This window comes from Hemiscyllium ocellatum, chromosome 6 (assembly GCF_020745735.1).
Source record: "Hemiscyllium ocellatum isolate sHemOce1 chromosome 6, sHemOce1.pat.X.cur, whole genome shotgun sequence".
In the NCBI taxonomy this organism is placed as follows: Eukaryota; Metazoa; Chordata; class Chondrichthyes; order Orectolobiformes; family Hemiscylliidae; genus Hemiscyllium; species Hemiscyllium ocellatum.
Window position 1 is genome coordinate 122,568,149 of NC_083406.1, and position 15,388 is coordinate 122,583,536.

Here is a 15,388-nt window from a genome sequence, read left to right on the forward strand (position 1 = left end):
ATTTTCCCTAGTCCGTCTATCAAAATCCAAATGGGCCTCCCATCAAATCTCTCCTTGACCTACAGTCTTCAAAAAAAAATTTGCCAGAACTAAATCCTCACATAGACAATGTTGGGGAAACTCAGTAGGTCTGGCAGCATCTCTGAAAAGTAAAACTGAGGTAACGTTTCAGGTTCATTGTGACTTTTCTTCAGAACTGGAAGTAAAATGGTGGGTCATACATTTTTGACAGAGGCAGAGAGGAGGAGCAGGGGGAACACCTGGTGTGGGAGTCCAGTACAGACAACAAAGAGATTATTAATTGTGATGAGTTTCTCCTGGTTGATCGGGAGTCCAAAACCTGGAGGCATAATTTAAAAATAAGGAGATGCCACTTAGATCGAGATAAGGAAGTTTTTTTTATTTGAAGGGTTATGAACCTTGAAAATTCTCTGCCACAGAGAGCTGTGAGAGCTTAGTCTTTGAAGATGTTTTTAAGGTAGCATTTGATAGTTTTATGATTGCCAGTGGCATATAGGATTATGGGGACAAAGAGAGTAAAAGACATTGAAATGTTTGATATACCACCATCATGCAGAATGACACAACAGGGTCGGTGGGCTGAATGGTCTACTCCTGTTCCTAAGGCAGCGCAACAACGTCTTTTCAAGGGTAATTAATCAATAGGTAAAGCTGGGCTTATCACCAACAATAAGAAGCAGTGAATTATTAAAAATAATTGACATACATCAGGTCAACAGTCACAGCCTCAACTCAATTCTCTCTCTCTCTCTCTACTAAAATAAAGGCATGAGATGAATCTGGGTGAAAGGTGAAACCAGTTCTAGGACTGCATCCAAGATGACAGTTATCTGGAACTAAACTGTTAATCTCACTGAAAAACAGAATACAACATAACAGAGCTAAGAAACAGTACAGGGAAAAACTGTATCTATCCCTGTGCTGTCCCTGTCCTGGGAGTGTTTGATGGAGACAGTGTAGAGGGAGCTTTACTCTGCATCTACCCCTGTATTGTGAGTGATTGATGTGGACAGTATAGAGGAAGGTTTACTCTGTATCTAATCCCATACTATCCTTGTTCTGGGAGTGTTTGATGGGACAGTGTAGAGAAGGCTTTACTCTGTATCTAACCCTGTACTGTGAATGTTTGATGGGGTCAATGTAGAGGGTGCTTTACTCTCTATCTAACCCTATGCTGTCCTGTGCTGGGAGTGTTTGATGGGAATTGTCTCAAGGGGACTTTACTTTCAGATTAAGAGTAGCACAGCGCGGAAACAGACCCTTCGGTCTAAATCGTCCATATCGACCAAGTCATCCAAACAAAACAAGCCACATTTGCTTGAATTGGCCAGTATCCCTCTAAGGAGAAAGTAAGAACTGCAGAAGCTAGAAAACAGAGTCAAAATGTATGGAGCTGGAAAAGCACAGCTGGTCAGGCAGCATCCAAGGAGCAGGAGGACGTTTCACCAACAATAGCATTTTATCAGGAAGCTGATGAAGACACCTGATCAGGACTCAGAGATTTATCCACCTTCATGCATTTTAAGACATTCAGCCACCTCCTCTTCTGTAATATGGATATTTTCGAGATATTGTTATTTATTTCCCCACGTTCTCTATCATCCATATCCTTCTCCACAGTAAACACTGATGTAAAATACTCACTTAATTTCTCTCCATCTCCTGTAGTCTCCATAGGCGGCCTTGCTGATCTTTAAGGATCTGTATTCGCTCCCTAGTTACTCTTTTGTCCTTAATGTATTGTTAGAATCCTTTTGATTCTTCTTAACCCTACTTGCCAAAGCCACCTCATGTCCCCTTTTTGCCCTCCTGATTTCCCTCTTAAGTATACTCCTCCTGCCTTTATGGATTCACTTGATCTCTGCTGTCTACACCTGACATATGCTTCCTTCTTTTTCTTGACAAAAACCTCAATTTCTCGTCATCTAGCATTTACACCTACCAGCATTTCCTTTCACCCTAACAGAAATATACTGTCTTTGGGCTCTTGTTATCTTAGTTTTGAAGGTTTCCCATTTTCCAGCCATCCCTGTACCTGCAAACTACCACCTCCATTCAACTTTTCAAAGTTCTTACCTAACACCATCAAAATTGGCCTTCCTTCAATTTAGTTCTTTAACTTTTGGATCCTTTCCATTATTATTTTAATACTAATAGAATTATGGTCACTCACCCCAATGTGCTCCCCCACCGCCACCTCAGTCACCTGGCCTGCCTTATTTCCCAAGTTGGGGCGGCACGGTGGCACAGTGGTTAGCGCTGCTGCCTCACAGCGCCAGGGACCTTGGTTCAATTCCTGCCTCAGGCGACTGACTGTGTGGAGTTTGCACATTCTCCCCGTGTCTGCGTGGGTTTCCTCCGGGTGCTCCGGTTTCCTCCCACAGTCCAAAGATGTGCGGGTCAGGTGAATTGGCCATGCTAAATTGCCCGTAGTGTTAGGTAAGGGGTATATGTAGGGATATCGGTGGGTTGCGCTTCGGCGGGTCGGTGTGGACTTGTTGGGCCGAAGGGCCTGTTTCCACACTGTAAGTAATCTAAAAAAAAGGTCAAGTTTTGCACCTTCTCTAGTAGGTACATCCACATACTGAATGAGAAAATTTTCTTGTACATACTGAACATATTCCTCTCCATCTGAGTCCTTAACACTATGTGTTAAATCTACGTTTGGAAAGTTAAAATCCTCTACCGTAACCACCCTATTATTCTTACAGATAGTAGAGATCTCTTTACAAATTTGTGTCTCAACTTCCTACTGACAACTGGGGGTCCAAGTTCAATCCTAACAAGGTATTCATCCCTTCTTTATTTCTCAGTTCCACCTAATATCTTCCCTGGATGTATTCCCAGGAATATCCTCCCTACCAGTCTTGTCCATCCCAGAGCATGGTGCTGCAAAAGCACAGGTCAGGCACCATACGAGGAGCAGGAGAATCGACCTTTCGGACATAAGCCCTCCTGATGAAGGGCTTATGCCCAAAACGTCAATTCTGCTGCTCCTGAGATGCTGCCTGACCTGCACCACACTCTCAACTCTGATCCCCAGCATTTGCAGTCCTCACTTTCTCTTTGTCCATCCCTGAGCTGTGTCTCTGTAATTGCTCTGATATCCCAGTCCCAAATTTGTAATCATGCCCGAAGTTTACCTACCTTCCCTGTTAGGCCTCTTGCATTGAAATAAATGCAGTTTAATTTATCAATCCTAACTCGTTCTCTGCTTTGTTCCTGCCTGCCCTGTTTGACTTGCTCCTTTTCATGAGAGCACCAGTCTCCGACTGATCTCTTTCTTCTCTCAGAATCTTGTCCTTTTCTCTTTCTATGTCATTAGTTCCAATGTGTAGAACGACCCTCTGCTGGTTCCTCTTCCTTTTGAGGATATTCTGCACTCTGTCAGGAATATCCTTGATTCTAGCACCAGGGAGGCAACCCACCATTCAGATTTCTCGCTATAAGCCGCAGAAACATCTGTCTATGCCTCTGACTAGAGAGTTCCCTATCACAGTCGATTGGTTGGAACCTGACATAGCCCTTGTTACATTAGAGCCTGTCTCAGTACCAGAACCTGTCCTGAGAGTGTTTCAAACTGAGGCTAAAGATAATTACAAAATAAACACACAGGGAGGACCATCAGTGAGATTTCAAAAGAAAACATTTTATTTTAAAAGTTCACCAGAAATATCCTCAAGGAATTGTTCAACAGAGGCAGTAAATAGAAAACTGCAATGAACAGAGCAAGGTTGCTTTCAGTCCTGTCTTTGGAGGAGAATCAGTTTCCTGGTGAGAATGTGGAACTTGCCACAGCAGGCAGTGGTTAAATGGTGAACAGCTGAGATGCATTGAAGAGAAATTAAAAGATCTGAAGGAGAAGTGGTGGGAGGGAAGGGTATGCTGAAAGTTGAAGTTCAAAAAGGTGTGATGAAGAGCAGCATGGAGCATTTGGGCTGAATGTATCACAAATTGTACCTGGTCTCACCTTAGCTCCTTGACCTTTGGGCTGAGGTTGGGATCTCAGAGAGACCCGCTCCAAAAACTCCTTTGATTCTACAAACCATAAGACAGGATGGCAACATCCCACAGGATAATTGATTCCACAAATTCCACAAACATCATTTCCCTGGCGTGGGAATAGGCTGTGTAAATCCAGAACTTTTTGTCTGAGGAAAGGAGGGAGATAGTCAACTGAAACCTCAAGATGGAAGTTGATTTCACCAGGGCAAAGAATCACATCTCCGAGGATTGTAGAACCTAAGCATGTGGAGGAGAGACAGAACAGCTATGACCAAACCCAAGAGGCTGAATGGCTTCCCATTTAGTCTGGAAGAGAGCGATCATTAGCCATTCAGAGAAGCCTAAGGGATTTGCGAGGAGTCAAGGTTAGGGCTGGGAGTGGGGAATGGAGGAGAAGGGTGCATGTATTTGTGACTGGACTGGTCTTTTTCCACTCGTGTCTCTTGGTCCCAGCGTCAAAGTTGGAAAATAAACTGAAGTCACTGCCTGGATTTGAAGAGCGCAGAGAGACAGTTGAAGGCCTTTTAGATCATCCACTGGTCCTGATCCTGCTCTGCACCTTCCATGTCGATCTGCAAGGAACAAGACTGATACACTTAAAGGTAAGGTCCTAGAGAGTGTTACTGAACAAAGAGACCATGTAGTGCAGGTTCATAGCTCCTTGAAAGTAGAGAAGCAGGTAGATAAGATAGTGAAGGTGGTGTTTGGTATGCTTTCCTTTAATGGTCAGAGCCTCAAGTGTAGGAGTTGTGAGGTCATGTTGCAGTTGTACAGGATGTTGGTTAGGCCACTTTTGGAATATTGCGTGCAATTCTGGTCTCCTTTATTGGAAAGATATTGTGAAACTTGAAAAAGTTCAGAAAAGATTTACAAGGATGTTGCCAGGGTTGGAAGATTTGAGCTATAGGGAGAGGCTGAACAGGCTGGGGCCTGTTTTCCCGAGAGCATTGGAGGCTGAGGGGTGACCGTACAAAGGTTTATAAAATCTTGAGGGGCATGGATAAAATAAATAGACAAAGTCTTTTCCCTGGGGTGGGGAAGTCCAGATCTAGAGAGCATTGGTTTAGGGTGAGTGGGGAAAAATATAAAAGGGACCTAAGGGCAACTTTTTCACACAGAGGGTGGTACGTGTATGAAATGAACTGCTAGAGGAAGTGGTGGAGGCTGATACAATTGCAACATTTAAAAGGCATCTGGATGGGTATATGAATAGGAAGGGTTTAAGAGGGATATGGGCCAAGCGCTGGCAAATGGGACTAGAATAGGTTGGGATATCTGGTCGGCATGGATGAGTTGGACTGAAGTGTCTGTTTCTGTGCTGTACATCTCTATGACTATGACAAAGAGGTTCAAGTGAGTTATTGCCAGATCTCAACATAACAATGAATAGAGATGCTCTGCCCTGCAGTAAACTCACCAAGTCTCCTTAGTTAACACCATCCACACTCACCACTATTTTCATCTAGAGGGACAAGAGCAGCAGATATATGGGAACACCACCCCCTCCAAGTTCCCTTCCAAGACACTCACCATCCTGACTTGGAAATATATACCCTGTTTTATTCAGTCAAAATCCTAGAACTCCCTCCTTAACAGCATTGAGAGTCTACCCCAACAACATACAGATTGCAGCAATCGAAGAAGGCAGCTCATCACTACCTTCTCAAGGGGCAACTAGGGATGGGCAAGAAATACTGGCTCAGCGAGTGATGCCCTCATTCCCTGAATAAAGAAAAACAAACCCATTGGAGTTGGGAGTGGGGCAGAAAGGTGTAGTTGAATGACTCGCAGAGCACTTACAGACTGTTGACAGTGGATGCGAGAAGTGGATGGATAGTGATGGTGAAAATTTGATAGACCATGAGAGCAGATCTCCTGACTGAAATAGCTAAGAACAAGAGCAGTCATTAACACAAGCAGAGAGCACCTTTTTACACTTTGGCTGGGAACTGGAGCCAGGGCTGAGTGTTGAGGTTATCTAGGCCTCACAAACAAAACGCAGTGTTCTGTTTCTTTAAGCTTGTGCAATTCTCATTACCACCCCCCCCTCCCCATTTCAACAGTTGACTCACTTGTGACAAACGTAACATAGTAGCCCTGTAAACATAGTAGCCCTATTTTCCCAACGGGGTACAAGTGATTCCATACTAGGAAAGATGGGGATCCCACCCTGCTGTGCTCCAGCACCCATTCCTCTGGCCGTTACCCCACTCACCTCATTTATCTCTCCATCATCTGGAGATTCGTTGTAATCATTCATCTCATCCATGTCCTGCATATCTTCATCTTCCTCAGAGTCCTCTTCACTGTCCTCGTCATCCTCATCATCCTCCTCTTCCTCATCATCATAGTTCTGCTGTGAGCAATCACAACATGGCATCAAACACAAAACAGACTGACGACACTTCCTCATTGCACACCACACATTTAAATATTTAATTGAAAAATCCCAGATATATATGGAAGATATTCTATATAGCTTAATTATATTTCACATTCGGCATGAATATTTAAATGAAGAAAAACTGCAAAAAGCTGGAACACTGAGGTATTTGGGACTCCTCCTCCATGAATCATGAAAAGCTAGCATCCAAGTACAGTGGGTAATAGGGAAGGCAAGTGGAATGTTGGCCTTTACTTCAAAGGGAATGGAAGATAAAAATACGGAGGTTTTGTACAAAGCACTAGTCAGACCACAGTTGGAATACTGTGAACAGTGTAAAGCCCCTTATCTCAGGAAAGATATGCTGCCATTGGAGGCAGTACAGAGAAGGTTCACTCAGTTGCTACTAGGTATAGAGGTTCAGTCTTATGAGGAGAGGTTGAGTAGGCTGGGTCTACTCATTGGAATATAGAAAAATGCGAGGCGGCCTTATTGAAACATCTTAGGTTTGACAGGATAGATTTGGAGAAGTTGCTTCCCCGTTGGGAAAGTCTAGCACCAGAAGGCATCATTCCAAACAAAGGAGCATATATTTAAGACGAGATGAGGAGGAATTTCTTCTCTCAGAAGGTGGTAAATCTATGGAATCCTTTATCGCAGAGGCTGGGTCATTAAGTATATTCAAGGCTGAAATAGAGAAATTGTTAACCAGGAAGCAAATCAAGGGCTATGGGGAAATGGAGTTGAGGATTATCAGATCAGTCATGAAAGAAGCAGACTCAAAAGGGCTGTATGGCCTACTTCTGTTCCTATGTTCTATGGTCTACAGGTCTTAGTAGAAGGCCATGCAAATCCTTGAACCTGTTTCACTTCACTCAAATCACAATTGATCTGTATTTTAACTCCTTCTCCCAGCTCGGTATTATAACTATCATGATCTTCATTCAAGAAACACCCAGCAATCTCAGTTTTGAAATCTTCAGTTCTATTTGTCAGAAGGATACTGGTTGCTCACCATCCTGACTTGCAAATATATTGCCATTTCTTCAGGATCTTAGAAACCATTCCACCAACTGCCCACCCTAACAGCGTTGTGGGTCTATCTACATCATGTGGACTGCAGCAGCTCAAGGCGGCAGCTCACCACCATCTTCTCAAAGGCAACTATGGATGGGCAATAAATGCTGACCCATCCAGTGATGTATAAATCACATGAGTGAATAATGAAAAAATTTCAATGCAGTCCTTTAAACATCTTAATTAGATTACCACTTAAACTTCAAATACAATTGTTTCCAAAAAAAACTTTGCAGTTTGCCAAACCTCTGTTGAACTCCCTCTCGTGGGATGAAGTCACCATCATCTTATCAGACCATATGGCTGCTCCCATTTTAGAGAGAAACAGCCGATGGCGTACAATCTGACAGTCATTATGCTTCAGGTGAAGGGAGAGTTTGACAAGGAGAATCCTTCATGGAACCTCAGCCAGTGCAGGAATTGAACCCACGCTGTTGGCATCACTCTGCATTGTAAGCCAGCTGTCCAACCAACTGAACTATCCAACGTCCTAAGAAACATAATGAATGTGAACAGGCATTGTTCCCTTGATTCCACAAACCTAGTCTGCCATTAAATACGATCCAGCCCAAGCTGTGACATCAACTCTGCTTTCCTGCCAAGTCTCTGTATCCCTTAATTTCTTTTTGAGATCAGAAATTTATTGATAGAAATAAAAAAAATGTACAGGAGTAGGCCATTCGGCCCTTCAAGACTATTTTACCATTCATTTTGATCATGGCTGATCATCCAATTCAATAACTTGTTCCTGCTTTTCTTCCATGTCCCTTGATCCCTTTCATCCCAAGTGCAATATCTAACTCCTTTAAAATCACACAATGTTTTGACCTTGACCACTTTCTGTGGCAGACAATTCCACAGACTACCCACTCTCTGGGTAGAGACATTTCTCCTCGTGTCAGTCCTAAACGGCCTACCCCTTAGACTGTGATCCCTGCTTCTGGACTCACTGGTCATCAGAAATATCTTCCTGCATTTACCCTGTCTAGTGCTGTTAGAATTTTATAGGTTTCTATGAGATTCCCCCTCGGTCTTCTAAACTCCAGTGAATACAATCCTAACTGATTTAGTTGAATATCACAGGTTTCTTGGGGTGGAGAACTCAGAAGAGTCACATACCTCCGTGCAATGTTTGTCAATTCATTCCAAAACAGCCAACGCCTTATGCTGAGTCTTTGCTCCATTCTTGACCAGCATTTCCCTAACCTCATAATGCAAAGAGATCTCAGCGAATCTAACAACAAGGTTTATTACAGAAAGCCAGGACCCAGTCAGACACTCACCTCAGAGGCAGGCTTTCCAATTGGGACCAAAGTATTGTTCTTCTCAGCAATACTCTGCAACTGTGTACAGGATGTGTGTGTGAGAGAGAGAAAGAGAGAGAGAATGAGAGAAATAAAATTTGGATCAGCATGCTACTGTAACCGCCACTCTAAAAATGCAGCTCACTCAGCCCCATTACTCACGACAACCTGAGTTTCCTCAACATCTGACCCTAATCCCTCACATTGTTAGGAACATATAGCACAACCAGAAATATTCTTCACTGTAATAGTTTTAACTTGTTACAACTTTAAACTTTAATTGTTTCCTCCTACTAACATCAATATGTGAAGAGTTGTTTAAAATCACAGAACTGTAATGTTGGAGGCGGCCTTTTGGCCCATTGTCCCTGTACTGGAAAGTGCGAGTGCTGTTTCAAACTGAGGGCATTCTCTGCTTCATTTTCATTCCCAGTGCTAGAAATTGCCATCTTCACATCTGGAATTATTCCCATTCTATTTAGGTCACATCACTTAACTGCACACACACAGCCTGGACAATACCCAGGCTTTATCTAATAAGTATTAAGTGCCAGACAATGACCATCTCCATCAAGGCAAAGTCTAACCATTGCCTCTTGGCATTAAATGGTGTTATGATCAAAGAATGTCTAACTATCAACATTCTAGACTAGCTATATAAATAGAGGGGAGGTAATGGCATGGTGGTATTATTGCAAGACTATTAATCCAGAGACCCAAATCATGTTCTGCGGATCCAGGTTCGAGTCCCACCATGGAAGAATTCAATAAAAATCTGGAATGATGACCATTAACCAGTGTCAACTATCAGGAAAACCCCAGCGGATTTACTAATGTCCTTCAGAGAAGGAAATCTGCTGTCCTTACCCAATCTAGCCTACATGGGATGCCAGACCCATAGAATGTAGTTGACTCTTAACTGCCCCCTGGACAATTGGAATAGGCAACAAATGCTGGTCTAACCAGCAATGCCCACATCCCATGAATCAAAAAAACTGTCAGAGACAGAAGTTGAAAAAAACATATGAATCCGCATATACAGACACAGACACTGACCCAAGCCTGATGTTGGTTCTCTTGTTGTTGGAGTTCATTTTCATCCACACATGGTCGATCAAGGTTAAACCACAAAGACTCTGTCACTCGGGGAAAGAGTGAGGGAAAAAGTGTTGACATCCTCAACAGACAGAAAATAAAAGGGCAGTTAGAAAGAGAGAAAGTGGAGGTGCCTCCTTTCCTTTGTGGATGTTTGTACACTTGGACAGGAAGTGGAAGTCTGTGACCTCTGCAGTTTCTCCTCCAAGAGTTCAAAAGCATTTTAGGTTTTCAATTAATTTGCTCCAAACCAGGCTTCATGCAGTCTCTTAGAATATCAGCATTCAAAGTGCTATAAGGGCAATGGGACCAGGTACAGTAGACAGAGAGAAATATTTTCCTCATTATTTAAGGAAGGTAGTGGTGGTGCACATGTAATGCCACTGACAAGTAAACATCAGAATCCCAGGCTAACGTTCTGGTGACATTGGTTTGAATCCCAATGTGCAGCAGGTCAGGCAGCATCCAAGAAACAGGAAATTCGATGTTTCGGGCACAAGCCCTTCATCAGGCTTGTGCCCGAAACGTCGAATTTCCTGTTCCTTGGATGCTGCCTGACCTGCTGCGCTTTAACCAGCAACACATTTTCACCTCTAATCTCCAGCATCTGCAGACCTCGCTTTTTACTTGAATCCCAATGTGACATGGATAAATTTGAATTTAGTTATAGAGTCATAGAGATGTACAGCATGGAAATAGACCCTTCAGTCTAACCTGTCCACGCTGACCAGATCTAGTCCTACCTGCCAGCACCTGGTCCATATCCCTCCAAACCCTTCCTATTCATATACCCATCCATTTGCCTTTAAAATGTTGCAATTGTGACAGTCTCCACCACTTCCTCTGGCAGCTCATTCCATACACATACCATCCTCTGCGTGAAAAAGTTGCCCCTTAGGTCTCTTTTATATCTTTCTCCTCTCACCCTAAACCTATGCCCTCTAGTTCTGGACTCCCCGACCCCAGGAAAAAGACTTAGTCTACTAAACCTATCCATGCCCCTCAATTTTGTAAACCTCTATAAGGTCACCCTTCAACTTCCGATGCTCCAGGGAAAACAGCCCCAGCCTGCTCAGCCTCTCCCGATAGCTCAAATCCTCCAACCCTGGCAACATCCTTGTCAATCTTTTCTGAACCCTTTCAAGTTTCACAACATCTTTCCAATAGGGAGACCAGAATCGCACGCAATATTCCAACAGTGGCCTAACCAATGTTCTGTACAGTGGCAACATGACCTCCCAACTCCTGTATTCAATACTCTGACCAATAAAGGAAAGCATACCAAACGCCTTCTTCACTATCCTATCTACCTGCGACTCCACTTTCAAGGAGTTATGAACCTGCACTCCAAGGACTCTGTTCAGCAACACTCCCCAGCACCTTACCATTAAATATGTAAGTCCTGCTAAGATTTGATTTCCCAAAATGCAGAACCTTTCATTTATCTGAATTAAACTCCATTTGACACTTCTCACCTCTTTGCCCCATCTGGTCAGGATCCTGTTGTAACCCTCTTCGCTATCCACTACACCTCCAATTTTGGTGTCATCAGCAAACTTACTAACTGTGCCTCTTATTCTTACATCCAAATCATTTGTATAAATGACAAAAAGTAGAGGACCCAGCATCGATCCTTGTGGCACTCCACTGGTCACGGACCTTCAGTCTGAAAAACAACCCTCCATCACCACCCTCTGTCTTCTACCTTTGAGCCAATTCTGTATCCAAATGGCTAGTTCTCCCCGTATTCTGAGATCTAACCTTGCTAATCAGTCTCCCATGGGGAACCTTGTCGAACACCTTATTGAAATCCATATAGATCACATCTACTGCTCTGCTATAGAGTCACAGAGATGTACAGCATGGAAACAGACCCTTTGGTCCAACCCATCCATGCCAACCAGATATCCCAACTCAATCTAGTCCCACCTCTTCAAAAATCTCAATCAAGTTTGTGAGACATGATTTCCCATGCACAAAGCCATGTTGACTATCCCTAATCAGTCGTTGCCTTTCCAAATACATGTACCTCCTGTCCCTCAGGATTCCCTCCAACAACTTGCCCACCACTGACATCAGGCTCACTAGTCTATAGTTGCCTGGCTAGTCCCTACAACCCCCTTCTTAAACAGTGGCACTACGTTAGCCAACCTCCAGTCCATGGCACCTCACCTGTGACTCTTGATAATACAAATATCTCAGCAAAAGGCCCAGCATTCACTTCTCTCGCTTCTCACAGAGTTCTAGGCTACACGTTAATGATTCTGGAATTTAAAAGTTTTTCAAATGATGACTAATGTTGTAAAAACTCGTCTAGTTCACTAATGTCCTATAGAATCTGCCATCTTTACCTGGTAGCCCAGACACGCAGCAATGTAGTTAACTCTTATTTTCCCTCTGAATTGGCTGAAACATTGACTTCTCTGCCTCCTGATGCTGCCTAGCTTACTGTGTTCTCCCAGAATCCTGCTCAGCTACCTCTGAATTGACGGAAGCAAGGTTCTCAGTTCAACACACACAGGGACAGCCAACAAATACATCTTGTCAGCAACAGATATGTTCCATGAATGAATGAATGAATAAACAAAAACAAAACGATAGGTGTTTAGCACTGGAGGATATGGTATAAAGTGGGATATTTTACGAGGGGAAGACTCCTTGCTCCAAGTAAGTGATTGAAGTGGAGTGTAAATCCATTCAACAAATCGAATTGTCATAGATCAAAATGTGGGACTGATGGATTTTAACTAAAACAAAAAAAAATCGAGGATAGGAGGCAAAGGGAGAGAGGAGGCCAGACACTGTGCTGTGGTCCTGAAGAATTCAGATGGGCTGAATGGCTTCTTTGAGATTCAACAGCAACAATGATGGTGAGGAACAGCAACCCTTCCTAAATCTCAGGCAGACACCGCACAGGAGGAGACCCTTCAGCCCATTTGGCTCGGGCTTGCAGGGAGAAGCTGCATCACGTGGGGCCGGCTTTGTGGGCGGAGCCTGACGCGGGCCGGTGGGGGGAGAGGAAGATGGGGGTGACCGATCACCTCCGCCCGGTCCCTGCTCATACCCCGACCCCGGCCCAGACCCACCGCCTACCTGAGCGGCCGCCGGAAGCGGTTCCGCCGCTGAATACCCGCACCCGGAGCGGGGACACCGCGAACCTGGATTGAGACCACTTCCGATTCCGGTGCCCGTGTGCAGCGCTTCCGGTGTCCGGGCGGGTTAAAACGGTATCCGGAACCAAGGGCTTGCAGCAGAGAAAACAAAATCCCCCACTCCCCTTCCCCAGCTCCGCCCCATCCCCTCCCTCTCCCCCTCCTCTCCTCCCCCCGTCCCCGTCTCTCCCCCCCTCTGTCTCCCCCCCATCCTGCCAGCTCCCCCACTCCTCCATCCCTCCCTCCCCCAATTTCTCTCTCCCAACCTCCACTTCTCTCTCCCTCCACTTCCCCCACCCTTCCTCCCTGCACATCTCCCTCCCTCATCCCTCCCTCTACTTCTCCCTCCATCCCACCGCCTCCCTCCACTTCCCCCTCCCTCCACTTCCCCCTCTCTCCCTCCCTCCACTTCCCCCTCTCTCCCTCCCTCCCTCCCCTTCCCCCTCCTTCCCTCCCTCCCTCCCTCCACTTCCCCCTCCCTCCCTCCCTCCCTCCCTCCCTCCACTTCCCCCTCCCTCCCTCCCTCCACTTCCCCCCTCCACTTCCCCCTCCCTCCCTCCCTCCACTTCCCCCCCTCCCTCCCTCCACTTCCCCCCCTCCCTCCCTCCACTTCCCCCCCCCTCCCTCCCTCCACTTCCCCCCCCTCCCTCCCTCCACTTCCCCCCCCCCCTCCCTCCCTCCACTTCCCCCTCCTCCCTCCCTCCACTTCCCCCTCCCTCCCTCCCTCCACTTCCCCCTCCCTCCCTCCCTCCACTTCCCCTCCACTCCCCCTCCACTTCCCCCTCCACTTCTCCCTCCCTCCACTTCCCCCTCCCTCCCTCCCTCCCTCCACTTCCCCCCTCCACTTCCCCCTCCCTCCCTCCCTCCACTTCCCCCCCTCCCTCCCTCCACTTCCCCCTCCCCCTCCCTCCACTTCCCCCTCCCCCTCCCTCCACTTCCCCCTCCTCCCTCCCTCCACTTCCCCCTCCTCCCTCCCTCCACTTCCCCCTCCCTCTCTCCCTCCACTTCCTTCCTCCACGTCTGCCCCCTCTCCCACCACTTCTCCCTCCCACCCTCCACTTCCTTCCTCCACGTCTCACCCCTCCCTCCATGTCTCCCCTCTCTCCCTCCACTTTTCCCTCCTCTCCCTCCACTTTTCCCTCCCACCCTTCACTTCCTCCCTCCACTTCCCCCTCCCTCCCTCCACTTCCCCCTCCCTCCCTCCACTTCCCCCTCCCTCCCTCCACTTCCCCCTCCCTCCCTCCACTTCCTCCTCCCTCCCTCCACTTCCTCCCTCCCTCCCTCCACTTCCTCCCTCCCTCCCTCCACTTCCTTCCTCCCTCCCTCCACTTCCTTCCTCCCTCCACTTCCCCTATCTCCACTTCCCCTATCTCCACTTCCCCTCCCTCCACTTCCCCTCCCTCCACTTCCCCTCCCTCCACTTCCCCCTCCCTCTTTCCCTCCACTTCCCCCTCCCTCCCTCCCTCCACTCCTCCCTCCCTCCACTCCTCCCTCCCTCCCTCCACTCCTCCCTCCCTCCACTCCTCCCTCCCTCCACTTCTCCCTCCCTCCACTTCTCCCTCTCTCCACTTCTCCTTCCCTCCCTCTTCTTCTCCCTCCCTCCCTCCTCTTCTCCCTCCACGTCTCCCCCTCCTCCCTCCTCTTCTCCCTCCATCCACTTCTCCCACCCACCTCCCTCCCTCCACTTCTCCCACCCACCTCCCTCCCTCCACTTCTACCACCCACCTCCCTCCCTCCACTTCTACCACCCTTCCTCACTCCCTCCCTCATTCCCTCAACTTCTCACTCCCTCTACTTCTCCATCACTCCCTCCCGCTATTCCTCACCCCCAACCACTCCCCATCTTACCCCGCTCTTCAATCACCCCTCATCCCTAACCCTTCCTCCTCTTGCCAACTCCCCATGTTCTGCTCTCACCACGAAACCAAGTTCATTAACCAATAAGCTGCTTACTCATGGAATTTAAAACAACAACACTTCATTTTATTTTATGATGTCCTTTACCTACTTCTTTTAGTCACCAGTGTGTTTAAAAACTTACATTAGAAACAAAAAAAGCCAAGACAAACAAACAACTGTATTACAAGTAACTCAGAAGCCACCAGCTTGCCAGAAATGTTCATGGCCTTAAAGAAACAACTTCTCATGTTTACTTTGAGTATTTTCATTTCCAATGCCAGTTTAGTTTTGTAAAGGAGCTGAATTAATTTTTTGTTTGCACTCAGTCTCACACTCCTCATGTACAGGCACACTATGCTGCGAGTGGGTTGGAGAGTGTAGATTGGAGGACCTCCTCATGGGCCCAGCCAGAAAGGAAATGGACAAGACCAGGCAGTAAGCACTTGACTGTC

The 15,388-nt window shown here is 46.4% G+C and overlaps 1 protein-coding gene across 3 annotated transcripts; it reads right to left on the reverse strand.

Annotated features, from left to right (window-relative positions):
- Positions 1-3,649: 3,649 nt before the first annotated feature.
- anapc15 (anaphase promoting complex subunit 15) lies at positions 3,650-13,086 on the reverse strand. 3 transcript variants are annotated; one of them, XM_060826356.1, is made up of 5 exons: positions 12,979-13,086; positions 9,847-9,967; positions 8,770-8,829; positions 6,242-6,379; positions 3,650-4,598 (listed from the first exon to the last, which is right to left on the reverse strand). In XM_060826356.1, the coding sequence occupies exons 2-5, from the start codon at positions 9,964-9,966 to the stop codon at positions 4,551-4,553; spliced, it is 366 nt and encodes a 121-aa protein (XP_060682339.1). In that variant the 5' UTR covers position 9,967; positions 12,979-13,086; the 3' UTR covers positions 3,650-4,550. The 3 variants fall into 3 exon arrangements, with proteins under 3 accessions (XP_060682339.1, XP_060682337.1, XP_060682338.1); XM_060826354.1 differs by having other exon boundaries at positions 6,242-6,382; positions 12,979-13,085; XM_060826355.1 differs by lacking the exon at positions 12,979-13,086 and adding an exon at positions 12,237-12,564 and having other exon boundaries at positions 6,242-6,382.
- Positions 13,087-15,388: the final 2,302 nt, after the last annotated feature.